At 44.2% G+C, this 21,262-nt stretch overlaps 1 protein-coding gene across 2 annotated transcripts in view; it reads right to left on the reverse strand.

The window, feature by feature from the left end:
• ZCCHC7 (zinc finger CCHC-type containing 7) overlaps positions 1-21,262 on the reverse strand; it is an 89,240-nt gene that overhangs the window by 9,612 nt on the left and 58,366 nt on the right. For both annotated transcript variants that reach the window (XM_084225614.1, XM_084225613.1), the window contains 2 exons: positions 20,172-20,342; positions 11,754-11,789 (listed from right to left, as the gene is read on the reverse strand). In XM_084225614.1, coding sequence (XP_084081740.1) covers positions 11,754-11,789; positions 20,172-20,342 — 207 coding nt within the window. The remainder of the gene's footprint in view (positions 1-11,753; positions 11,790-20,171; positions 20,343-21,262) is intronic.

A 21,262-nucleotide genomic window follows, 5' to 3' on the forward strand; every position in this document is an offset into this window, starting at 1 on the left:
TTAATCCCCCTAAACTCCAAACAATTACAAATGAAATAATTTCTTCACTGAATTTTATTTCTTTTTTTCAGCTATCTAATAAAACCTTTCTCTTCCCACAGGAGTTGTGGAGGTCCAACCTGAGCATCTTCCCACAAATTACACTTTACTAAATGTGCTCATGGCATTTGGACATCACCAAAACACAGTGAAATAACCAAGAAAACAGTGATCTCACTTATCTTTTAGGGCTTTTTTTTTTTTTCTTCTTCCTTTTTTAAAGCCATGATGCACATTAAATTACCAGTTAATTAATCAAATTTTAATTTTTCATTGTACAGTCTGGGAAACCAAAACCTTTCTCAGAGGAAGAAATTTAACTTGCTCGGTCCGCAGTACGAGCACTGTGAAGTGATCTCTTTCTACAGAAATAAGACATTTCTACAATGCATTTTAAAGAGATGCAAATAGCACCTACAATTGACTGAGTGAAAACGCTAAAGGAAGAGACAAAACGTACAGTATTATATATTTAAAATAAATGAATGCAATCTTTTAATACTCTCACAAGCAGAAGAGAAAACCCTAAAATATTAATTCAAAAAGTCTTCTCTAAGAAACGGACAAAACCCCCTCAAGTTCACAGAGAAAATGAATGTATGCAAGATAGTGAGGATAACAACAATACAATCCCTGAATGCCTCAAAATCTTCATGGTTTAAAAGGCATCCCAATTTTCTCCAAAGGTGGTGGCATCTCTCTAGCCGTCCATGGCTAATTTTACAGGGAATGCAAAACGTTATTTAAAAACGACGGCGCATTAAACTCTAACTGTTCCTGATGTGGCTCTCAAACTACAAACCTATCTCCCCTTCTATTTTAATTTTAAAGTAAGTTAGCAAACACTTCGTTCCTAATCCCTGGGGACTATCTGTATGGTGACACAAACACACAAATTTACGACAGTAACATAAATGCTCCTCGGAAGTAATGTGCAACATTAAGTGAAATCGTTTCCTGGAAAGATATTATAGGTATCTATATTTTATTTGCCATCTTAAACATATCTGGGTCTTTATGACCTTATTTTTAAAATGTATTTCCTTTTTACATTTCCTGGTGCAAATGGACTGCATAAATAAGCAATGTGCTATGAGGCTTCAGACTAGCCGATAAACCCTTTCAATTTTCATGCCAGCTTCTTCTTTTGTAATTCAAATCTGGCTGAAAACTGGCAGCTCTGAAAACTGAAACAAGCACTGCCACAAATACCTTGTAATGCTATCGACCTTGTCTGCCCATGCAGTGAGAAAGGGGGATGCATATGTGTCTGCAGTCATCCAGATAACACAACTCATTTTTTTGGGGGGATAACAGAAGCTGGACCCGAACTGTGCACCCAAAGCAGTCATTACCAGGCAGGCTGGAGAATAAGTCTCTTCAAAATACACAGCGCATTTAAAAACCATATACAGGGCTCAGCCACTGCTTTCATTACCAATTTTAATTTAGCTCCTTCAGTTTGCTAGCCAGATAAACTCTTTAGTGCTGTTTTTTAATCTATTTGCCACATTTTATGTTTAAGATTATAGTAATATGGGACAGGAGAAGGAATCACTTTTGGAGGAAATAAAGAAATAGATCCGCTTATCGGCGCCCATCAGAAAGTTCATTAATCAGCCGGGCTTTGTGCCCCCTAAATTGAAAGGTTAAATAATCCTCTCAGGAATATTTCTCGGCACCGCCGCCAATTGTCCGGAGAGAAGCTGCCATTCACCGTGCTCCAGATCGGTGACAGGGTATTTTACCACCGTTTGGGCCCCAAACAATGACGGACAAATGGCCTGGCTCACAAAGAAACCTTTTAGTACACGGATGGAGAAAGGACCACAAGCTTTGAAGTGGGGTGGGGGAGGTGGGGAGATACTGTGCGGAGAAGGAGGAGGAGGAGAAGAAGGAAAAGGAGGTGGAGGAGGAAGAGGAGGAGAAGGAGGAGGAGGAGACTCAGGCACTGGGACGTGTATATTTTATTTGAGTGTTTGTTAGGGGATTGGCCAAATGTTTATATACATCGCTATATATCTATATATCTGCCAGGGCACGGCACCGGCTGCCCCCACGCTAAGCATATGCATAGTTACACATACATTTATACATTAATCTGAAAACAAACATTTGCAAAGCCTATAAAATCAGAAGATGAACAGAACTAAAGCGCAGTTATATTTATTAGCTAATACACGGGGGAGCCTGACAAACCCAAAGGTTTTAATTTTTACTGTCATTCTGGATGAGTTACAGCTTCCTTTCTCTCACTTTAATCTTTATTTCATCTACTGATCGTCCCTCGCCACTGCGCCCAAAAGGAGGAAGTACCATGTCTAAGTTTCTTAGGAAGCGCTCCTAATAGGAATTTCTTGATAAATAGACTCTTAATAAATATTTTTTTGGAAGTGGTTTCTAGTCACAGCTAAAAGGGAAGTAAACATGGGAAAAAACTTTTAGTTCTACTGAGGAATATGAGATGCCAAGTGAGCAGTCATCAGTTTGCTAGAAGTGAGTTTGGGATACATTTGAAATAGAAAATAATCGAACTTTTTTCCTTTAAACTCCCCAGCAGCTGGGCTTCAGCATGCTGCATCCTACACTAACGACAATTTCACAGAAGCACTTTCCTTACATTACCAACATGCCAACTGCATGTGTTAATGTTTATCCATTTTCTCATAATTTTTTCATGTGCTCTCCATTAAAGAGCATCATATATATTCAGGAATAGCAGTTATTTGCACCTAGATTCATGACGAATGACATTCATCCCAAATTTGTCCTTGTGGAAATGTGTGGCAGCTTGTATACTACCACTGACAAACAAAAGCTTCTCCATCTCCTTTTTGCACACCTGTTTTTAAAAATTGTTTTCAATTCCATGCAGTTTTTACTTTAATGTTACTTGGGACTTCCTGAATAGTATACAGCTTCTAAAGATGGATCAGAGAATATCAGGTTTCTGCACTCTCACACCATGTAAATATGCTGCTGACCAAAACAGTTTCCGCCAGACCAACTTTTGACTATCTCAGTGCTATCATTTTTCCTCTCTTTTCCTTCCTGAGGCCACCATCAGAAAATCAGAATGAATTTAATCAGCATCAAAACAGACAGTAACTGGGTATCTCATTCAAATCCAGGGCAATTATTGTTAAAGGAGGAGATATTTCAGGGTTATTGCACAGTCCACAGAAATCCTCCAGTGTCTATACTCCTGCACAGGTCCTCATCACCCTATTTTTTAAGCGCCAAAAGAAGTGATAAAAAATCATTAGAAACAGAATTAACTGCATAGTCAAGAAACAACACAAAAATACTTCCTGTTGGCTACAAGGTGAGCAGAGACTACAGGTGAAGAAACTGCAAGTTTGAGGGGAGCAAAAAGAAAAAAAGGGAAAAAAAAGAAGACAACCACTTTTGGACACAGGTGTAAGCAAAACTGTCCCTGGCAGTGACTGTCGTTCCCTTGTGAATTCCTGCCCTCCTCTGGGGTACAAACAAGGGCTGTTCCTGACCAGCTGGGCAGCACTGCACTGTGCAGACGCCCAGGCGCAGGGAAAGGCGCCCTGTCGGCCAGACACCGAATGCAGTGCCCATTCCTCCACGGGGAGCTGCCCCTGCAGCCCGCTGCTCTCGGCTCTTGGGGTCTGTTTGTCAAACGGTAGTTTAACCCAAATTCAACATTAAAGAATGAGTCAAAACCGAAGGCCTAGCTTCACTACCCTGTACCCAGAAATTCTGTGGGATGTCTCCTTCCGTGGCCCTGGGTGGGTGGCACAGCCTGTGTGCACGCACAGTGCACCTCACACACACTTCTGAGGCTGCTTTGCCAGCACCTGCTCGTGGCTCCGTGCTCCTCACCACTCTGTGTGGGCCCTCGGCTCCTTTAATTCCCTTTATACTTGGTTCTTCAAGACTTGAAATCAAAATCAGGATAATTCTGTCACGGGGATAGAAACTTTTCTATACACATGACAGGACCTAACAAGATGTATTAATATCATTGACATGATAGACCCTCTTGGAATTAAATCAGTGAATATTTTTAGGGAACCCTAATCCGTAGATTATTAACATGATCGAGCATAACTTGAGGAAGTTACTGTCTCACCAGCACGAGCTCTGGGCTGCTGCGACACATGAATCACCAGCAAGATGAACCACGCAGTGCAAACAGTCTTGCTGACTTTTTATACTTTTTCCACTTTGCAATACGAAAATGCACAAAAATCCATTTAATGGCATTCATGCGTATTATGTGCAACTGATTTTTTTAACATTTTAAAATGTCTGTTAAATTTGCAGACAATTTTTGGCTTCCTACAGAATTTTGAGACTGCTTCAAAGGTCTAATAAAACTTAAAAAAGACACTTTCATATCAAGTTCGGAGAAATTCTGGAGAAATTCTCAGGATGTAGGAACTTTAATATGAATATTCATGCATAGCACTGACAGCAGAAAGAAGGCACAGAATTTTTTTTTTCTCAAATATTTTTAAAACGCATTGGAAACCTCATTTTAGCTTGAAAATTCTAGCTTCCTTATTTAGACAGTTAATAGTTGAAATCATGATAATAATGTAAATGCTTCTGTAAGTTTGCCTTTTCAGATGAAAGGAAATAGGGGAAATTTTTAAACTGAATTTGTAAGCATTAAAGAAAAAAATAATCTTAATCCTTTCCCTTAAGAGAACTGCGGTTGAGTATATGAAGGGGAAATATTTCAGCAGCAAACCTTCCCTGATTAGTCTCTTTGATTAATTACCCACTCACCCAACAGCTTTGGTGCATCACAAAAATAACCCAAACCTCTCTTGTTCTGGGTGTGCAGGGCTGGAGGGACATATGCCACCAAATGTCGTGCAGAAAGAACGTCCGAGGCATGCAGGCGTGAGCTAACCAGAGATTTAGTAAATTTAAAACAGTAAAACACATTAATGTCCATCCTCTGCTCTTCTCCATTTCCCTTTGACAGTGAAAGACGCTGCTTTTGCAGCAAGCAGGGCCCTTGACACCAGCTCAGCACCGTGCCGGAGCCGGGGCTCTCTGAGCGGTGCTGCTCTCCAAGACAAGCACCACAACAACGTCATCGGGAACCCCAAAATCACAGAAATGCTCCGTCAGCCCGGCTCTCCCTTCCACTCTCCCCATTTCCAGAACTGCTTCCAGAAATATACAGAAATACAATTTTTGGTCAAGATGTAAGCTCTCTTTAGCCCTCAGTTTTAAAGCACCTTCTGTTTTGTTTTCTGGGGAGCAGGTGCAGAAGAGCATGAGACAGATAAAAATCAGAGAAGCAGGACACTTCCTACCATGGTTACTACATGATGAAGGTGAGTGGCAGGAGGTACCCATGCTGCTGGAAGGTTCTGCATCTCACCCAAAATGTCCTTGCAGAAAATTTATACAGGGTTACTAAAACTACTTCTTTTCCCCATCATAATCTAAATACAGCTTTCAAATAAAAATTGGTAAAAAACTTTTAGCTAGCATTTGTACTGAAAACTTATAGCATCTGCTTTGAATTCATAACCTAACAGTTATTTCGGGACCTGAAACTGTTTTTGTCTTCTGAAAAAAAAAACCCAAAACAACTATCAGACAGAATATCTTTTGTGAAATATGATTGCTTTGCAATAGAAAAATATTTGGGGTTTAGGTTTCTGATAGCCTCAAAAAAATTCTGAAACTTGAAAGAGAGCGGCAACACAGCAAATTACAATTAGTAGGGGAAAATAAACTGTACAATCGCTTTGCCCAGCACACCTCTGACCTGCTGGCTTTCTCCAGGAGAGCTGTGCAGGGCTGGCAGCATGTCAGCAGCACCCCTGACACTGAAAACCACTTGCAAGACGGGTCAGGTTTGGACAGGAGAGAGTTTAAAACGCAGAGAGGTTAAAACCAAAATATCTGCCTGTTGTTGGCCAAGCTCTGCCCCAGCTCCTCTTCTGGCTATCAGGGCAAGCAACCTCTCAAAGGGCAGGAAATCTTCACGAACCCAAGCAGGTACGTGGACACCGTCATGCTCCAGGTGTTCATGTGCCCCGAAACCCACAAGAGCCAGAGTCATCTTTACCCTAAATCCATAACTCTGGGAATTTTGAGCTGCCTCAAAATATACTGCTGAATGGATACTGAAGCAATGGCACAAGGCCCCACTCCGAGATTCCAAAACATGAGAAAAACATTGCCTATTTCACAAAGAGACCATTTTTTTTTCCCCAGAGCTGCTAGAAATAGCCTTGACACACCTGGAGAGAAACTGGTCAGGTGCTGAAGCATTCCAGAGGAGCGCTGACCCCACGGCCTGTGGCTTTGTGTCACGGCCAGTGGAGCCAGCCCTGCGGCCATGTCACAGCCACAGCTGCAAGGAAATCAGGGATTAACCTCCTCCCCAAAATGCTCCTAAACCCATCCCTTCCCTCACCGCTCAACACCTAAAAAAATCTCTGGAAACCAAATGTCCCCTCTCTCTCTCTCAAGCTTAAATATTTTTTGCCAGGGTTATATTATTTTTTATTTTTTCTTTCTGGAAGTCACAGTGTAACAGAGAGAAATTGACTTCCAGGGATATAGCTTACATTTTCAATTCAGAAAAAAAGTAGCAGGCCAGGAGGAATTTTAATCACGAACACAAAGAAACCTGAGCGCAACATTTAAACACAAAAGACGCACGTCCCTTCGTGTCCTTCACACACGGGGCCAAATCAGCCAGTTCCTGGTTCACCTTCCTTTATGTAAGCGGATTAAAAGTAAGATTAACAAACTGTCAAAAAGTGTGTTAAATGGTAGCTTCTGCTAATTAAAAATTCTGACGGTTGTAAGGCTCTGTTGGTGGCCATCTTGCCGTGTGAGATTTCACACAGACCAGGCTGGCGAAGGCAGGGCACAGGGGACGGAGCCAGCGCGGCTGGCTGGAGCGGCACCAGGGCAGGACGGGCTTTGTAAAAATGAGACATCCCTGCAGAAAGAAAACACTCCGTCACAGTGACATTTACGTTTTAACACACACATCAACTGCAAGAAACACCTCAGGAAAATAAAAACCTTGCTCTGCCCATTTTAGGGACAGAATTTCTTTCCTCGGTTGTTATTTACTGAAGAAGATTCTAACACTCGCACAGTTCATTCCTGTTTGACTGAGGTGTCCTCATCCTGGTGCCGGGCCGAACCGGCCACGTCCCTTCCTGCGTGGCACAAACCACGCTGACAATGAGATGTGGAGAGATCTGGAGCCGGCCCGTTTCCATCTGGCACCAAAACACTCTGAGCACCGTGCCCGCGGCTGGCTGCCCAGCGGCGCCGCCATGCACACACACCCTGGGCCTCACGGCACAAGCGCAACCTCACCCCCAGGGCAAAACATGGTCTCTGGGCACCGAAAAGAAATAAATGTCCTCTTTTTCTCCGGTGGTGTCATCTGCTGGGTGGACGCTACTACTAGCAGCAGCTTCAGCAGGCCGCTCAGGCCACAAAGGCCCCGCAGGCTGTGGGACGGGGGTGAGGCCGCGGCCGCTGGTCAGCGCGGACAGCCCAGGCCGCTGGTCAGCCCAGGCCGCAGCTGCTGGTCAGCGCGGACAGCCCAGGCCGCTGGTCAGCCCAGCCCGCAGCTGCTGGTCAGCGCGGACAGCCCAGGCCGCTGGTCAGCCCAGGCCGCAGCTGGCGGTCAGCACGGGCAGCCTGGCCCACGGCGCTCCCCGCATGGCCGGCGCAGAGCCCCAGGCGGCCCACAGCAGCAGCAGAGGGGACGAGGGCTGTCCATGCCGAGCGTGACCGCCGGCGCTGCCCCTCCGCAGCCTGGGCCCACTGAGGATGGCAACCGCCACAGGCCGCACAGCGAGGTGCACCGGCAGCAGGACAAACCTGAAGGGAAATATTGCATTTTGTAAAGAATTACCTGCACAACTGAAACAAACAAAGGACAATCATTGGGTGCCTTCTCACAAGTTTTTGCACTGATATTTTAGTGTGATTTAGGGTTTATCTTTTTTGTTTGTTAGAGGGCTATAACCTGGCCTCCACTTAAAATGCATAATAAATATCACTACATTTATAGCTCAAATCTGAAGTGCCAGCAGAAAGGGAATGAGAAAGAGCCAAGCGCTCTGAGGGTGAAATAACTGCCCAGGGGATGATGTGACGGCATGTCTTGTGGAACATGGGCCGTGCTTCTCGGGGTTTGTAGAGCACCTGGCATTTAGGAAGTCACAGCTGTAAGCAAAGCTTCCTCATGAACCTAGAACAAAGAGCTCAATAAGGCCTCCAAATGCCTTGTGCCCAAAAAGATCGCATGTACGTATCATCACTGACTCCAGCAAGCTATGATCAAAACTGTTTATCCTGACTCTGTCAAAGAAGTCTTTGTCCTGTAATTTGATTGGCAATGACCCCTTTGATAGACCTTAATGGGTATGAACCAATTCACAAAATGCAGGAATAAAACCTGAAATATATTTTGACAAATATAATTGCCTTGCTCTGATACAGGAGAAAAAAGGAGTGTAGTTGTGATGAAAATGATCTGTAGAAGTTTTAAATCACCGTCTCAAAGAGGTTATTAAAAAGTATTTTAAACCACAGTGGGAGTTGGATTTTTCTGCTGACTTTGATTGGCTTTTTTTTTCAGAATAATTTTAGTTAAAAGAGTTAAAAGAATAAGTTCAAAGAAAGTACTTTCAGCCACTTATAAAGCTTTGATTATCACACAGCCCTTAGATTTCAGCTTCACTGCATGCCTTATGATAATCTTTCTTTCCATCAAAAGGCAAATTAAAATATTCCACTTACAGTCCTTTTTGCCATTTCTTCATAAGATTCCTTGCACTGACAGTCTGTTTTGTCTGGAATAAGATGTTTCTGCCCATACAACAAATTATTTGCAATGAATGTGCTCAAATTTGTCACCATGGCCAACGTCAACAAACCCCAGCCGCAGGTCCAGGAGCAGAGTGGGTTTGTTTTTGAGTCATTGTTCGGCGGCCCCGCACGCTGTGCAGGGGCTCCGAGGAGTCAATAGATGGCAGTCCATCTCCTAGGAAAGTGACCCAAAATGAGTGAAACAACCAGCAGCCTCACCAAGGACCGACGCGGAAGGCCGGGCAGGTTTTGCCAGCGTTCACAGAAATTCACCGAGCATACTTTACAGAAGGCAAAACACTGGGACAAACCCTGTGACAGCCCTCTGCGAGCGGTGCCAAAATCCGGGGTATTATCACCAAAGTGAGTGCCTCGGTTCCTCTGCACGTTCCGGACCAGCACGTGCGGGATGCTCGCCATCAAGTCACCCAAACCAGTTAAACTCCAGTGCTTGTGTCCCGGGCTGAAGGGCAGGAAAAGCTCCTCTGTGGCCCCCAGCAGCTGGAAACCTCTGTGGGCCATGACAGCCACAACACCGCTTTTCTGTTAAACATACTTTTCTTAGTGCTGCTCTCGTCTTTGTACCAAAATATTTAACTTTCCCACAACAGGAAAATTGTACGATAATTCCTACGGCGCAATACTACAGTGCTGATATGACAGTAAAAAAAACGTGGCTTTTTGTTACAATCCTACAGCTAAATAAATAAATAAATAAAAAAATAAATATAAAAATATGTTTAAACATGATATGTAATTCTAATTCTAATTTAGAAGTTTTGTTTCTTGCCAGAACACTATTTCCTTCTGCTCTGCTTCGGGTGCAAAAGAGAATATTTAAAGGGAATAATAAAACATAAATTGTAAACAATTCAGATAATGCAGTTTCCTTTCATTTCCTTATTGCAACTATCAGCCATGTCTCTTACCATATAAATTTTTAAATTCCAGGCTTATCCAACTGCTAATGTAACTTTGAGCCAAAGGTACTCTTCCCATGCAAGAAATGAAGGAGTGCAAAACATTTCTCACATGCCAGAAATGAGTATTATTTGCAGATAAACTGCAATTCACTGCAAAGTAAAAATCTTATTGGAAGTAAAAATCTATTGGAAGGTAGGGCCTGATGCAATACCAATTAATCTGTGAGTGTGCCTATTTGACCACATTTCAAAATGTCCCTAAAATGCACCATAAATTTCCAAAGAGGTAGTTTTAGTAATATGCCCATATTTGTAACCACTACATTTGCTGACAAGAACTTGTTTTGACACCTTTTCTTAGCTTTACTTTACATTAAGTGTAAACCCTGAATGCTTTCTACAAAATCCACAGAAATAATTTCCTACCTCAACAAACCTCAAATTTTGTCCTGCTGCGGCACTTGGTCAAGTTTAAGCTACCCCCTGCTTTTTTTTTTTATGGACATAAATATTTTATAAGTGTTGATGGCAACGGACTTTTAGAGGAATTTTCAATTCAGGCAGGTAGGACTAAAATTAAATTACATCTTTTATCTCAATAAGAAACAGAACCCAGGATGTTACTGCACCAAATATTTCTATCTGCTTATTAAGTTCTAAGTGTTATAAACATTTCAGAAATTGTTTTTACATGTACCCCTAGGGATTATAATCAAAGACAGCATTTACCGTTTTCCTTCATCCATTTTAAAACCAAACCAAAATACTCAGCGAATGCACCTTTTTTTGGCTTATAATGTTTTTTATAAAAACAACACAAAACCAACCAAACCAACACAAAGTCTTTACCAAATCTGTTTAAAAGTAAATTCTCAGGAAGGGTGGAGGATTTCCAGGGCAGATCTTTGTGTTAGAATCATTATGCACAAAACACAAATGAGAGGTTTAAAGTGCAGATTTCTTCTATTCACTGAATTTTGAAGAAAAAAGCAGAAAAAAGAGCATTCCACTGCCATGAAGAGGTGGAGGCACAAATTATAAAGCACATCCCATCTACTGCTTCAGAAAAAAACCCAAAGATCCAAAAAGAAAAGTAGTGGAGAAACTTTTCTACTTGGTTGAGAGCAGAGAACAGGGGTTAATTATCTGTAACAGCGAAATTCGTGTGAGGCCGATCTGGGGAGCAACGAAAAGTTCAGAGGAACAACAAACCCCTGATTTTTAAAGGTGTTTTTATGTTTGACAATTTTAGAAATTATTATACTTAAGAACCGTGACACCAATGCAAGAATTTGTTTTTACTGGTTAAATACTGTCCGAGGTTTCAATATTAAACAAATTTGTATTCCTTTTGCTGTATTTTTAAATCTATTTTACATCCGAGGAAAAATCCTAAGTAATAAACTGGTACAGTTTCACAAAGTTTTATTTTCTTGTTTCAGGGATTAACGATCAGCTAAGGCAGGCCAAATAAGCAGTCACAGCTATATCCTGACTAATTCTAAATTATCTGCAAAAGTTTAAGAGGTGTTTTTCCTCAAATTCATGTCTTCACTCTAACTGAGATTTATTTCAGTCATCTAATAAGAAAGCTTTGTCACACAGAGTGACTAATTACCAGCATCTGGGATATCTGAGATGGGATTACTGCTTCTGCTGTGCACCCCAACTTAAAATTTAACGCTCTTTCCATGTGTAAATGGGGTCACTGAGAGAAGAGAGGCAAAGCACTAATTTAATTATTACAGTATTAAAATGAAAACAGAAGTTTTAAAGATGCTTAAAAAATAGTGACAGTGTTTCATTGCCTTCTTCAGTTCAAAAACTCTTGAGATGTTTATTATCTTCTCAGAGAAGATGCTTATCTATATTTTATGGTCAGCAGTTCACAGAGGAGTAAATAGGTTGGGTGTAGAAGAAAATAAAAAAGGTGTTTCTACTTACTGTTAGGTGATACTGCCTCCATATTTCTGGGCAAGCCTGGAAAATAAAAATATTGATCAGCTAGGAGCATGAAACAAGGTGCTTTACAGCCTGTTGGTTTTGGCATAACACAGTATCCACTGGTGTCGGTCACAGGAAAATAAGAAGCTTAACTGAAAGGGTCTGCATTTCAGCTTCAAAAACCCGGCTAGACAGTTTAATTGAATTTTACACTGGTTTAACACACTCCCTGCCATTGTCAGAAAGCCAGTAACAGTTTTCTCTCTGCCCTTTTTCTCCGAGGGGCAGAAGTTTGGGAGAGCAGTGTGTTTGTGACTGTAGGAAGCATTACTACTGCAAAACAAACGGGGTGGATTTAAATTCTACATTTTCTGACATTTTAAATTTACATAACGCTCTAGAAATTAAATCACAAGGTGCCATCCTTTCATGTACGAACAGAAATATTTTATCTTTTTTGTACGTATCTCTTTCCTAATCAAAATATAATTGTTACATGTAATAATCCTCAGCAGCCTCATGTCAGATGAGTTGTAAACAAGAACCATAACAGATTGCTTTAATGTTGCTATTTTTACAATGACTTGCTTGCTTTTTCTTTTTTTTTTACTTTTAATTTCTTTAAATTGCCAGACTTTTATACCAAGTCCTAAGTGCAGCCCTTGGAAAAAAAAAAAAAAATTTCCGAGCAGGTTTTTGAGTCACAAAAGTGACACAATTGACCTGAGGGACACACAAGAGATGGTTAAGAGGAAAACGTGGATCTTTAAAAGAAAATCAGAACATGATGGTGCTCACTAAAGCTCAGATCACTCTCTCGGAGGTTCTTAATGCTTTTACAAAATGTACAATATTTCTGACGACCCCTGAGCCACAGACAGATACGGAAATTGTGGCACTTTTTGTCATTTTGGTACACAGCTACTGCAACGGAGGGCTTTCACTTCTCTTTAGAAATTTACCTTCTTGTAAGAACAGCACAGTACTCGTTTGAACAATTAGCAACTTGGTTTGCCAACCTTCATTTTAAGTAAAGAAAAAGAAATGTACTATTCCACGGCTTCTCCATAATACGCTGCAGCTGCAATTTTGAACATTGAAGCCTCATGATTTCTTGCAAATGAGTACTATTAACACTTCTTTAAATTTTGAATAAATTTTTCACTCGTGCCCAAATTCTTGCCTTCTTTTATTTAAATGGAGCATGTTAATTAAAAAAACACCACAACCAGTATCTCTCAAAATAAAATCCAAGTTTTTGCCAGTCACCCTGTGGCAAACACAGTGTTTTTTCCCCAGATGTGATGGAAATGATATTATTTATTATTCATTCCACCAGTAACATAATTGTCTGCAGAAAAATCTACAATCTGTTCTGTGTAATGGTTCAGCATTTCTCCTCTTACTCAAATGCTGTGTGTAAATATTTGAGTTTTATATTAATATTTCTATAAAGAAATGTGTGAAGGACATCACATTCCTCACCGAGGATCTGACAGTTTGAACACACTGAAGCTGTCTTTGAGCACAAACAAAAGGATTTTCCTCCTTCCCTAACTTAGCCAGTGTTCAGAGAGCAACATATAAACACTCTGTAGCCTGTAAAAATATTGTACCAGAGCTCTTAGCATCTCCCTCGGAGCTGAGGAGGTTTCAGCTGTGCAGGACAGCTGTGCTGGTCCAGCTCGGGGGTAGCAGGCAGTTATTTATACATTAGTTCTGGATACTTTTTGATTACCACAGTGTGCCCGGGCTAATATGGTTGAACAATTGCAATCAGTGAGTTGTCCTATCCTGGCAAAATGCCACTCTGTGCTATGACCTTTACTCACACGACTGCTATTTAATAATCACCGTCATCATCAAAATTACTTCATTTTTGAATAATTGTTTGGTTGGGTATTTTTTCTGCTCTGGACACAAAGACATCACTTTGAGCAAAAATCTGTAGCTCTGAGAACCACAGCTGGCAGAGCTCCTGTCAAAACCCTGGGAGAGGCACAGCCCCAGCCCCTTCGTGGTACTGTCCAGAGGTGGGTTTTATCCTCAGGGACATTGTGAAGCTGAGGGAAGATCAGAAGAAGGAAAAGATGAATGTGGTGAGGGAAGGCTACGCGTATTCCTTCATTCAGGAGCTGTGTTGGGGAAATACTGCTCAAGTGGGGTACATCAGCTGAGGAGCGGTCACTGTTAAACAACAGCTCTTTAGAGATGATGCTTTTAACCAGGAACCTCATTGCTTTGCATCAGGTCAGGGCTGTTGTCTGCATCTTATATTGTGGAATGACAAATAGTATGATTAATAATTACTACCAAATACTGGCTCCTCAAATGAGGCAGAGAGGTTTGCTATGGAAGACAGCATACCAGACAGAACCGCTGCCAAACCCACCATTTTCCTTATTTATTTAAAAGAACTTACCCATGAATGGCCCTCCTTTAGAGAAAAGCCCCCGTAGTACTATGGCAGCGTGATGAACGACCTTAAAATAAAATTGCATTTATTTCCTGCCCCAGTGGTCTGACCTTACTCGCATTTAGATGTACCAGCACAAAAGGTGCCCGCTGCAGAGGGCAGAGCCCCTGCCATGGCGTGCGGCGAGGGCAGTGGGCCCGCACCTGCCGACACCTCGGGCCACTGCTGTCCCTAGCACCACCGCTGTCCCCAGAACCACTGCTGTCCCCAGAGCTGTGCCACATCTGTCCGCAGAGCCACCGCTGTCCCCAAAGCCACTGCTGTCTCCAGAGCCAGCGCTGTCCCCAGAGCCACTGGTGTTCCCAGAGCCACTGGTGTTCCCAGAGGCACTGCTGTCCCCAGAGCCACTGGTGTTCCCAGAGCCACTGCTGTCCCCAGAGCCAGCGCTGTCCCCAGAGCCAGCGCTGTCCCCAGAGCCGTGCCACCGCTGTCCCCCAAGCCATTGCTGTCCCCAGAGCCAGCGCTGTCCCCAGAGCCGTGCCACCGCTGTCCCCCAAGCCATTGCTGTCCCCAGAGCCAGCGCTGTCCCCAGAGCCGTGCCACCGCTGTCCCCCAAGCCATTGCTGTCCCCAGAGCCACTGCTGTCCTCCAAGGCACTGCTGTCCCCAGAGCCACTGGTGTCCTCAGAGGCACTGCTGTCCCCAGAGCCAGCGCTGTCCCCAGAGTCAGCGCTGTCCCCAGAGCCGTGCCACCGCTGTCCCCAAAGCCACTGCTGTCCCCAGAGCCAGCGCTGTCCCCAGAGCCGTGCCACCGCTGCCACGGCCCTGTGCAAGGGCGGCCACTCGTGCCTGAGGCTGATCCGCTGCACGGCGCCATAATGGGAGAAGCGAGACTGGGTGCTGCACGTTTTGACCCATATTGAATTTTATCAGGTGCTAATTATTGTTTTACCAGAACAACGGCTTAATGCATCTGTTGTTTAATTCCCACTTCCCTATTCTCCAATGTGAACATCAAAGAAAATAAAACACTCAATCTCAAACAGCCCCTGACAGCAGACCGGGACTCGAGAGCTCAATAGACGAGGCCCTTGCCACCAGTTCTCATATTTCCACAACAATGAGCAAACACAAAACCGGCACTAAGCGGCCTTTCCTGCTTTCCGCTCCCCTCGGCCGGGCGTCTGCCTCGCGCCGAGGGCCCTCGACGGCGGCGCGGCGGGGCGCGGGCGCGGGCGGCGGATTAGCCCCGCTAACATGCGAGCGCCGGCCAAAGGCGAGCAAAAACCCACTACTGTATTTGGCGTATGAATAACCAAAATGCACGCGCTGACAGGAGACCGGGACGGGCCCGCGGCTCCCCGGGAGAAAATGTAGCTGTGATGAGTGACAGGGCTTTCAGGAAATATGTTCACAATCACAGACAGTGAAGGCCATGACCTAGATCGTTTAAGAGCTTGTCTTGTCAAATTATCAAAAGCTTCTTCGTCTCTGAATAAAGAGTGACATAAGTGAGTGTCAGAAAGCTGCAGGCTGACAAGCCAAGCATACAATAACAGCATGCACGTCACATACTTGCCGAACACCGCCACGGCTAGCGGCAAATCTTAATGAGAGCGCGGCTGGCCCAGGAGACTTGGGTCCCTGCTGGCATAGCTACTCATCTCGCAAAAATCCTTCAGCTCCGAGTCAGTTATGGTCTGACACGACGACTACAATTACTAAACACAACTTTTTAACAGAATCCTCTGGTGCTTTGTCAAAGAGGCAGCGGCTGCTTGGAGCTGCCCCGCTGCAAGCCACCACAATAAAACAAAAGATTTGCCAAAACACACACTTTTCATCACCTCCGCATGGGAACTGCCGCGGAAAACACACAATGCTTCCCTTCAAAGGCACTCCTGCACAAGCAGATGTCGAGACCTCTCCCCACGCTGGCAGTGCAGACAGCTGCCGGTGCCGGGCGGGCAGGGCTGGGTGACTGCTGGTGTCACCCTGGCCTTGGTGGCACGGCTGCGTGCTCACCCTCGGGGGCATGCGGACAGCCGGAGGCGTGAAGGGTGGGCAAGGACACTGGGGAACTCAGGAGACACGGCAAACATCGTGCTCTCTCTCTGCCCAGGGAGAATGGGCCACATGGATGCCAGCTGCCCCCGCGGAATGATCCCAGCACCAGCTCCACCCCAGCCCAGCACAGTGTGCCAGAAACAACAAAGGCTGAAGGAACCTGCCTGGAGAGAAGAGGCCAGTGGCAGTTTGCACACCCAGAATGTTCTAAGAATATGCAGAGAAGATGCCAGCTGAAGCACCCAGCTGGTTCATGCAAAGGGGTGCTGACAATACAGTACCTGGGCATTCTAATGGGGCTGTCACACACAGTGTGGCTGTAAGGCACCAAGCACCTGGGCACTGCTGTCTGCCAGCTCCTGGAGAGCCCATCCAGCTCACCAAGCACCTGCATACTGGTTTCCCCAGGTATACATGAAGACATTGCCCCTCTGCCTGCTTCCTGCAGATTCATGGAGCCCTTCTCTCACCCCAGCTGCTGGCAGGTGAGGCTGCACACCAACCACAAGGCTCATGACATCCACTAAACTGCCACTGAATCAGCCAAAAGCAGCTCCTCTATGACCCTCCCAAGGAAACCATACCAGGCCAGGCTGCTTCCAGAACACCTCCAACTAAGACGACTCTGTATGTTCTCAGCGCTGTCTCAGGAGAAGAGACTGATGCAGCAGATCATAAATGTATGACCTTAAAATGGTATAAGTAACTGTGAATATTTCCTAGGCAAACTAGGTGAAGTACCTTGAACTGCCTCACATTCACTTCTGAAGCAAAGTGGAAAGTCAGTCTGATGGACTGTGCACAAGAGCCTGTTCTGCACCCTTTGTGTTACAGTAAAGGGGAGTAAACTTGCTGAGAAGGACAAATGACAACTTCCTTTGAGCATCCAAAACATTTCATAGCGTACATTTGATAACAAGAAGATGGAGATTTCCCTTTTTTAAAAGGAGTCACATGGGAAAGACAAGGGGTGATAGCTCCAAGTTACTCCTGGGGAGATCTCAGGTGGACACAGCAGAAAACTTTTCACAACGAGAACACTCATCTGTTGAGGGAAGTGGTGGATTCCCCAGAAGTGGACACTCTTAGGACTTGGCTGGGCTGTTTTGTGTAGACCATGCTTTTGCCAAGAAATGTTGGCAATGATGATCAGATGATCCATGAAGTCCCTTCCAACCTGGTGTGGTAGGATTCTGTGATTTCTCTCCCATGAACTGCTCCTATTTCCTGTGGAGGCAGGACAGATCTGCATCCCTCAGAAAGGAGGCTCCAGGTCTGCTGCTGCCTGCATAGAGTCACCTTGGACTGTCTGTTCTCAGCCTGGCTTCTGTTGCCTTCGTCAGGTGTACTGGAAGAAATCATGACCCCTGACCACTGTCTCCCATGACAGATGATTCTGAAGCTCTTCACAGATCCTTCCCTCTGTCACCTCCCTTGCAGGCTGAGGAGCTGTGGCCATGCTGAGGGATACAGAAGACAGGGACCAAAGCTTTGCCCAGGTGCTCCTGCTTTCCTGATGATTCCTAACAGTTCACCGGTTTGGTTTTCTTTTTTACAGCTTGTGAAGACTAAACTGACTTTTTGTGGAATCATATCTCATAATTAGGATTGGAGTGCTGAACAGTAATACGCAGAACCTGTTATTCCATATGCCAAGATGGGATTGTTTTACTTTACATTTATTGCCACTCAATGTCAATTGCCATCTTATTGTGCTCTCCCTCTGACTTCTTACAGTTCTTGTGCAGCTCTACACAGCTGGCTCACAGCGCTGACTCTGTAAGTAATTCAGTCTTCTCAGCCACTCCTGTTGGCCCATTTTCCATGTCACACTAGCATATCCCACCTTTATCCTTTTACTCCATGTCTGTTTAGTTTGCTTGAAAGCTTTTGGTCAGGAATTTTAGTCAGGCCTTTTGGAATTTGTAGACTATGCAAACTGGATCATGTTTACGCACATGCTTGTCAACCTGCTCCTTTGAAGAAATCCAGAGATCCCTGAGAAGTGGGATTTCCTTTACAGAAGCAGCCTTGAGTCATCCCACGTCCATTATGTACACCCATCCCAACATGCCACCACCACGGCTCCTGCTCCCTGGTTCGATGCACATGTGCAGCTGGCAGTCTGGAACCCCCAGCTCTCCCTGGGACATCCCCTACATGCTGTCCTTGCTTTAAAAACTCAGTTACACTCATGCACCAAGCAGGAGGTGCCTGCTGCCGTCGCTGGCTGGGCCGTTCCACCCTCATGCTCCTCTGCAGCTTTTGGGCAGATACCCAGATACTGGCTGCTACCCAGCTTTGGTAACGGGCTAGCGCTCACAGATTCGTAGGAACACTCACATTCTCTTCCATTTGACAGCTTCTCTGCTATTCCCATCCACAAAGTAAGGTTTCACTACGGGAACATCCCTGATTTCTTACACTATGAATATCCCAGATGCAAAAAACACCTCAAGGCCATGAGCAGCAACCTTGTCCTGTCCAAGTGTTCCTTTCGTGTCTTGACCACCTGTTGGCTTCACAGGCTTACTGCTCTGATCTCAGGAAAGATTTACTGCTGGTTTTGATTCCTCTGCCTCTGCTCTGCCATGCTCTCTCTCTCTCTGAGGACTGGGCAGGTGAGCTCCTGCTCTGATGCCCCAGGATTCACCCAGGTGAATGACACAGGCAGCTTCACACCTCCCATGCAGGAGTGCACAAGAACTGCCCAAAGTTTCCAAGAAAAATCTTTCTGATTAAAGGTGGACGCAAATGAGCAGAAAAAATACATGCTGTGATGTTCCTGATAACTTGCACAGCTAAGATAGAATTTCAATGCTTGTATGATAGAGCCCTTATGGTTCTTTAAAGAAAAGAACATCAGTTTATGAAACTGGTGTCATAAAATGTGGAAAAGAGAAAAGATGGCAAAGAAAAGATGCTTCCTTACAGTTCGCAGTTTTGTCTCACTGCCTATCCGAAAGAGGGTGCAGAAATGTACAATTCACATTCTTTAAAGGTATTGTGGGCACGTTAGCTATAAGCAAAAGTACATCTGGCACACATTCAAATAGCGTAAGAAATAGCAACTCCCAAATATGCCAGCTGACCTTTGCACATCTCATGTACTACTGTGACATGCTCTTTGACCAAACAGAAAAACTAAAGGCAGGAAGGAGACATTTAGAAAGAGATTCAAATATTTCTGAATTTCAAAATAATCCAGCGTTTACAGAATCCCACAGGTGTATTTGAAAACCAAACATATAGGCCATATCTCTAGTTAGAAACTGAAGTGTGAATGTATGCCAAAATTATCAATATCTGCCTTTTATCCTTGATTATGTTTAATTCAAGAGAAAAAAATATCATGAAAGCTTGACTGCTACATATAGGACTGAATGTTGGGGACATATAAGACCATAATAACATAATACAAGGTGAAAGAAAGAGATGTTTGTTCTCCCTTTTATTTTTTTCTATGCTTTACTTTAGTAGATCTTGTCAAACCCAAAGCCTTCAAACTACTTCTCTAAGAATATTTTCACTGATTAATATCTGATCATAGTGAAAGAACCACAGATCTGGAACTCCTGATGCATCAGAGTTAGTCTTTACTCCTTCCGGGTATGCTCGCAGCACTGCGTCTCCTGATTTCAACCTCCCTACCCCTTTCCTTTTCCAGGAAAAAGGACCTTTGTGTCCACCACTGCTGAACTGAACCAAATTAAAGACCAGGTGTTGACAATGCTTTGGTTTGTTTTCTTTGAACCGCTCTCCATGAAAACTCTGACAGTATAAAGCAATGACTAAACATAACACTTTCATACGCCTCTACAAATAGGCACTATGTAAAATCCAGGTACCATGCAGCGACTGCAGCCATTGTAAATTCAGTTTTTGACAGACACACACCAAACCAGGCCTGGTCTCTGTGCCAAGGGCCATACTCACATCAGCATAGTGGCCCTTCATGTCGCAGCGGTTGCAGTGTTTGTTCCAGTAGGCTCTCTCCAGGCACTCCCTGAAATAGTGCCCGGGCAAGCAGCAGTTCAGGCAGAAACGTGCTGGGCAGCTGTGCTGCAGATGGTCTCTTCCTGCACACAGACAGCACGGGGGAACTTTCTGTGGAGACACAAAAGTAGAATCACGTACAGTGACAGTGTTCCCGTAGCTGGTTCCAGCCCCACAGGGGCTGTGCAGGGGGAGCTGGGGGCACTCGCTGCCAGCCGGACGCAGCAGCACCGCCTCACACAATTCAGCATGTGGAGTGACAAATGTAACACACAGCCAGCTATTCTGAGGCCACACCTGGACCTCTGTGAAGCCAGTTTTCCCAGTGAGTGAGTGTGTTTCCCCTTGAGGGTCCTGTGGGATGTGCTCATTCTGAGTGTCCTCGTGGGTAACAGCCCCAAGGACTGAGGGTGTCACAGATTCTCTTGTAGGGGTTGCTACATCCAGGCTGTCATGCAATGGCTTCCACTTCTTGACAGTGTACTGACTGACTTTCAAACCCCCAACCACAGGACAGACTTTTGGAATACGTGGCATCTATCTGAGCTTCCTAAAGTTAACTCCAGTTTTGTCTTGTCCATGGTTTTTAGCGCTGTTCATATCATGACTCATTATACTTTCTGCTTTCACTAATTTAGTAAGGCTGTAATTCTGATTCAATAGATTCTCCTTTTTGAAAGTACAATTAAGAAATATTTTACACTTGCAGACTTTACCATATGAAAAAAAGAGGGTGTTTCTGTATGGCATTTGATTTTTTTTTCCCCAGTTTACAGCCACATGCTTTAGTGGAAGTTGCTCCTGCCCATGGCAGGGGGTGAAACAAGGTAATCTTTAAGATCCCTTCCTACACAAACCATTCAATATGATTCTATATAATATAATTCTGCACATTTTTGTTTTATAAAAACAATCAAAGCAATGACATTGCTAAACAGAGGGATACTTTCTCACAGTAAACTGACTTTGTGCAAGCTATCCTGCAACTCAGAGCACTGCTTCAAAGAAAGGATAAACCACTTAAACAACGC

This window comes from Fringilla coelebs (genome assembly GCF_963513975.1).
Source record: "Fringilla coelebs genome assembly, chromosome: Z".
NCBI lineage: Eukaryota > Metazoa > Chordata > Aves > Passeriformes > Fringillidae > Fringilla > Fringilla coelebs.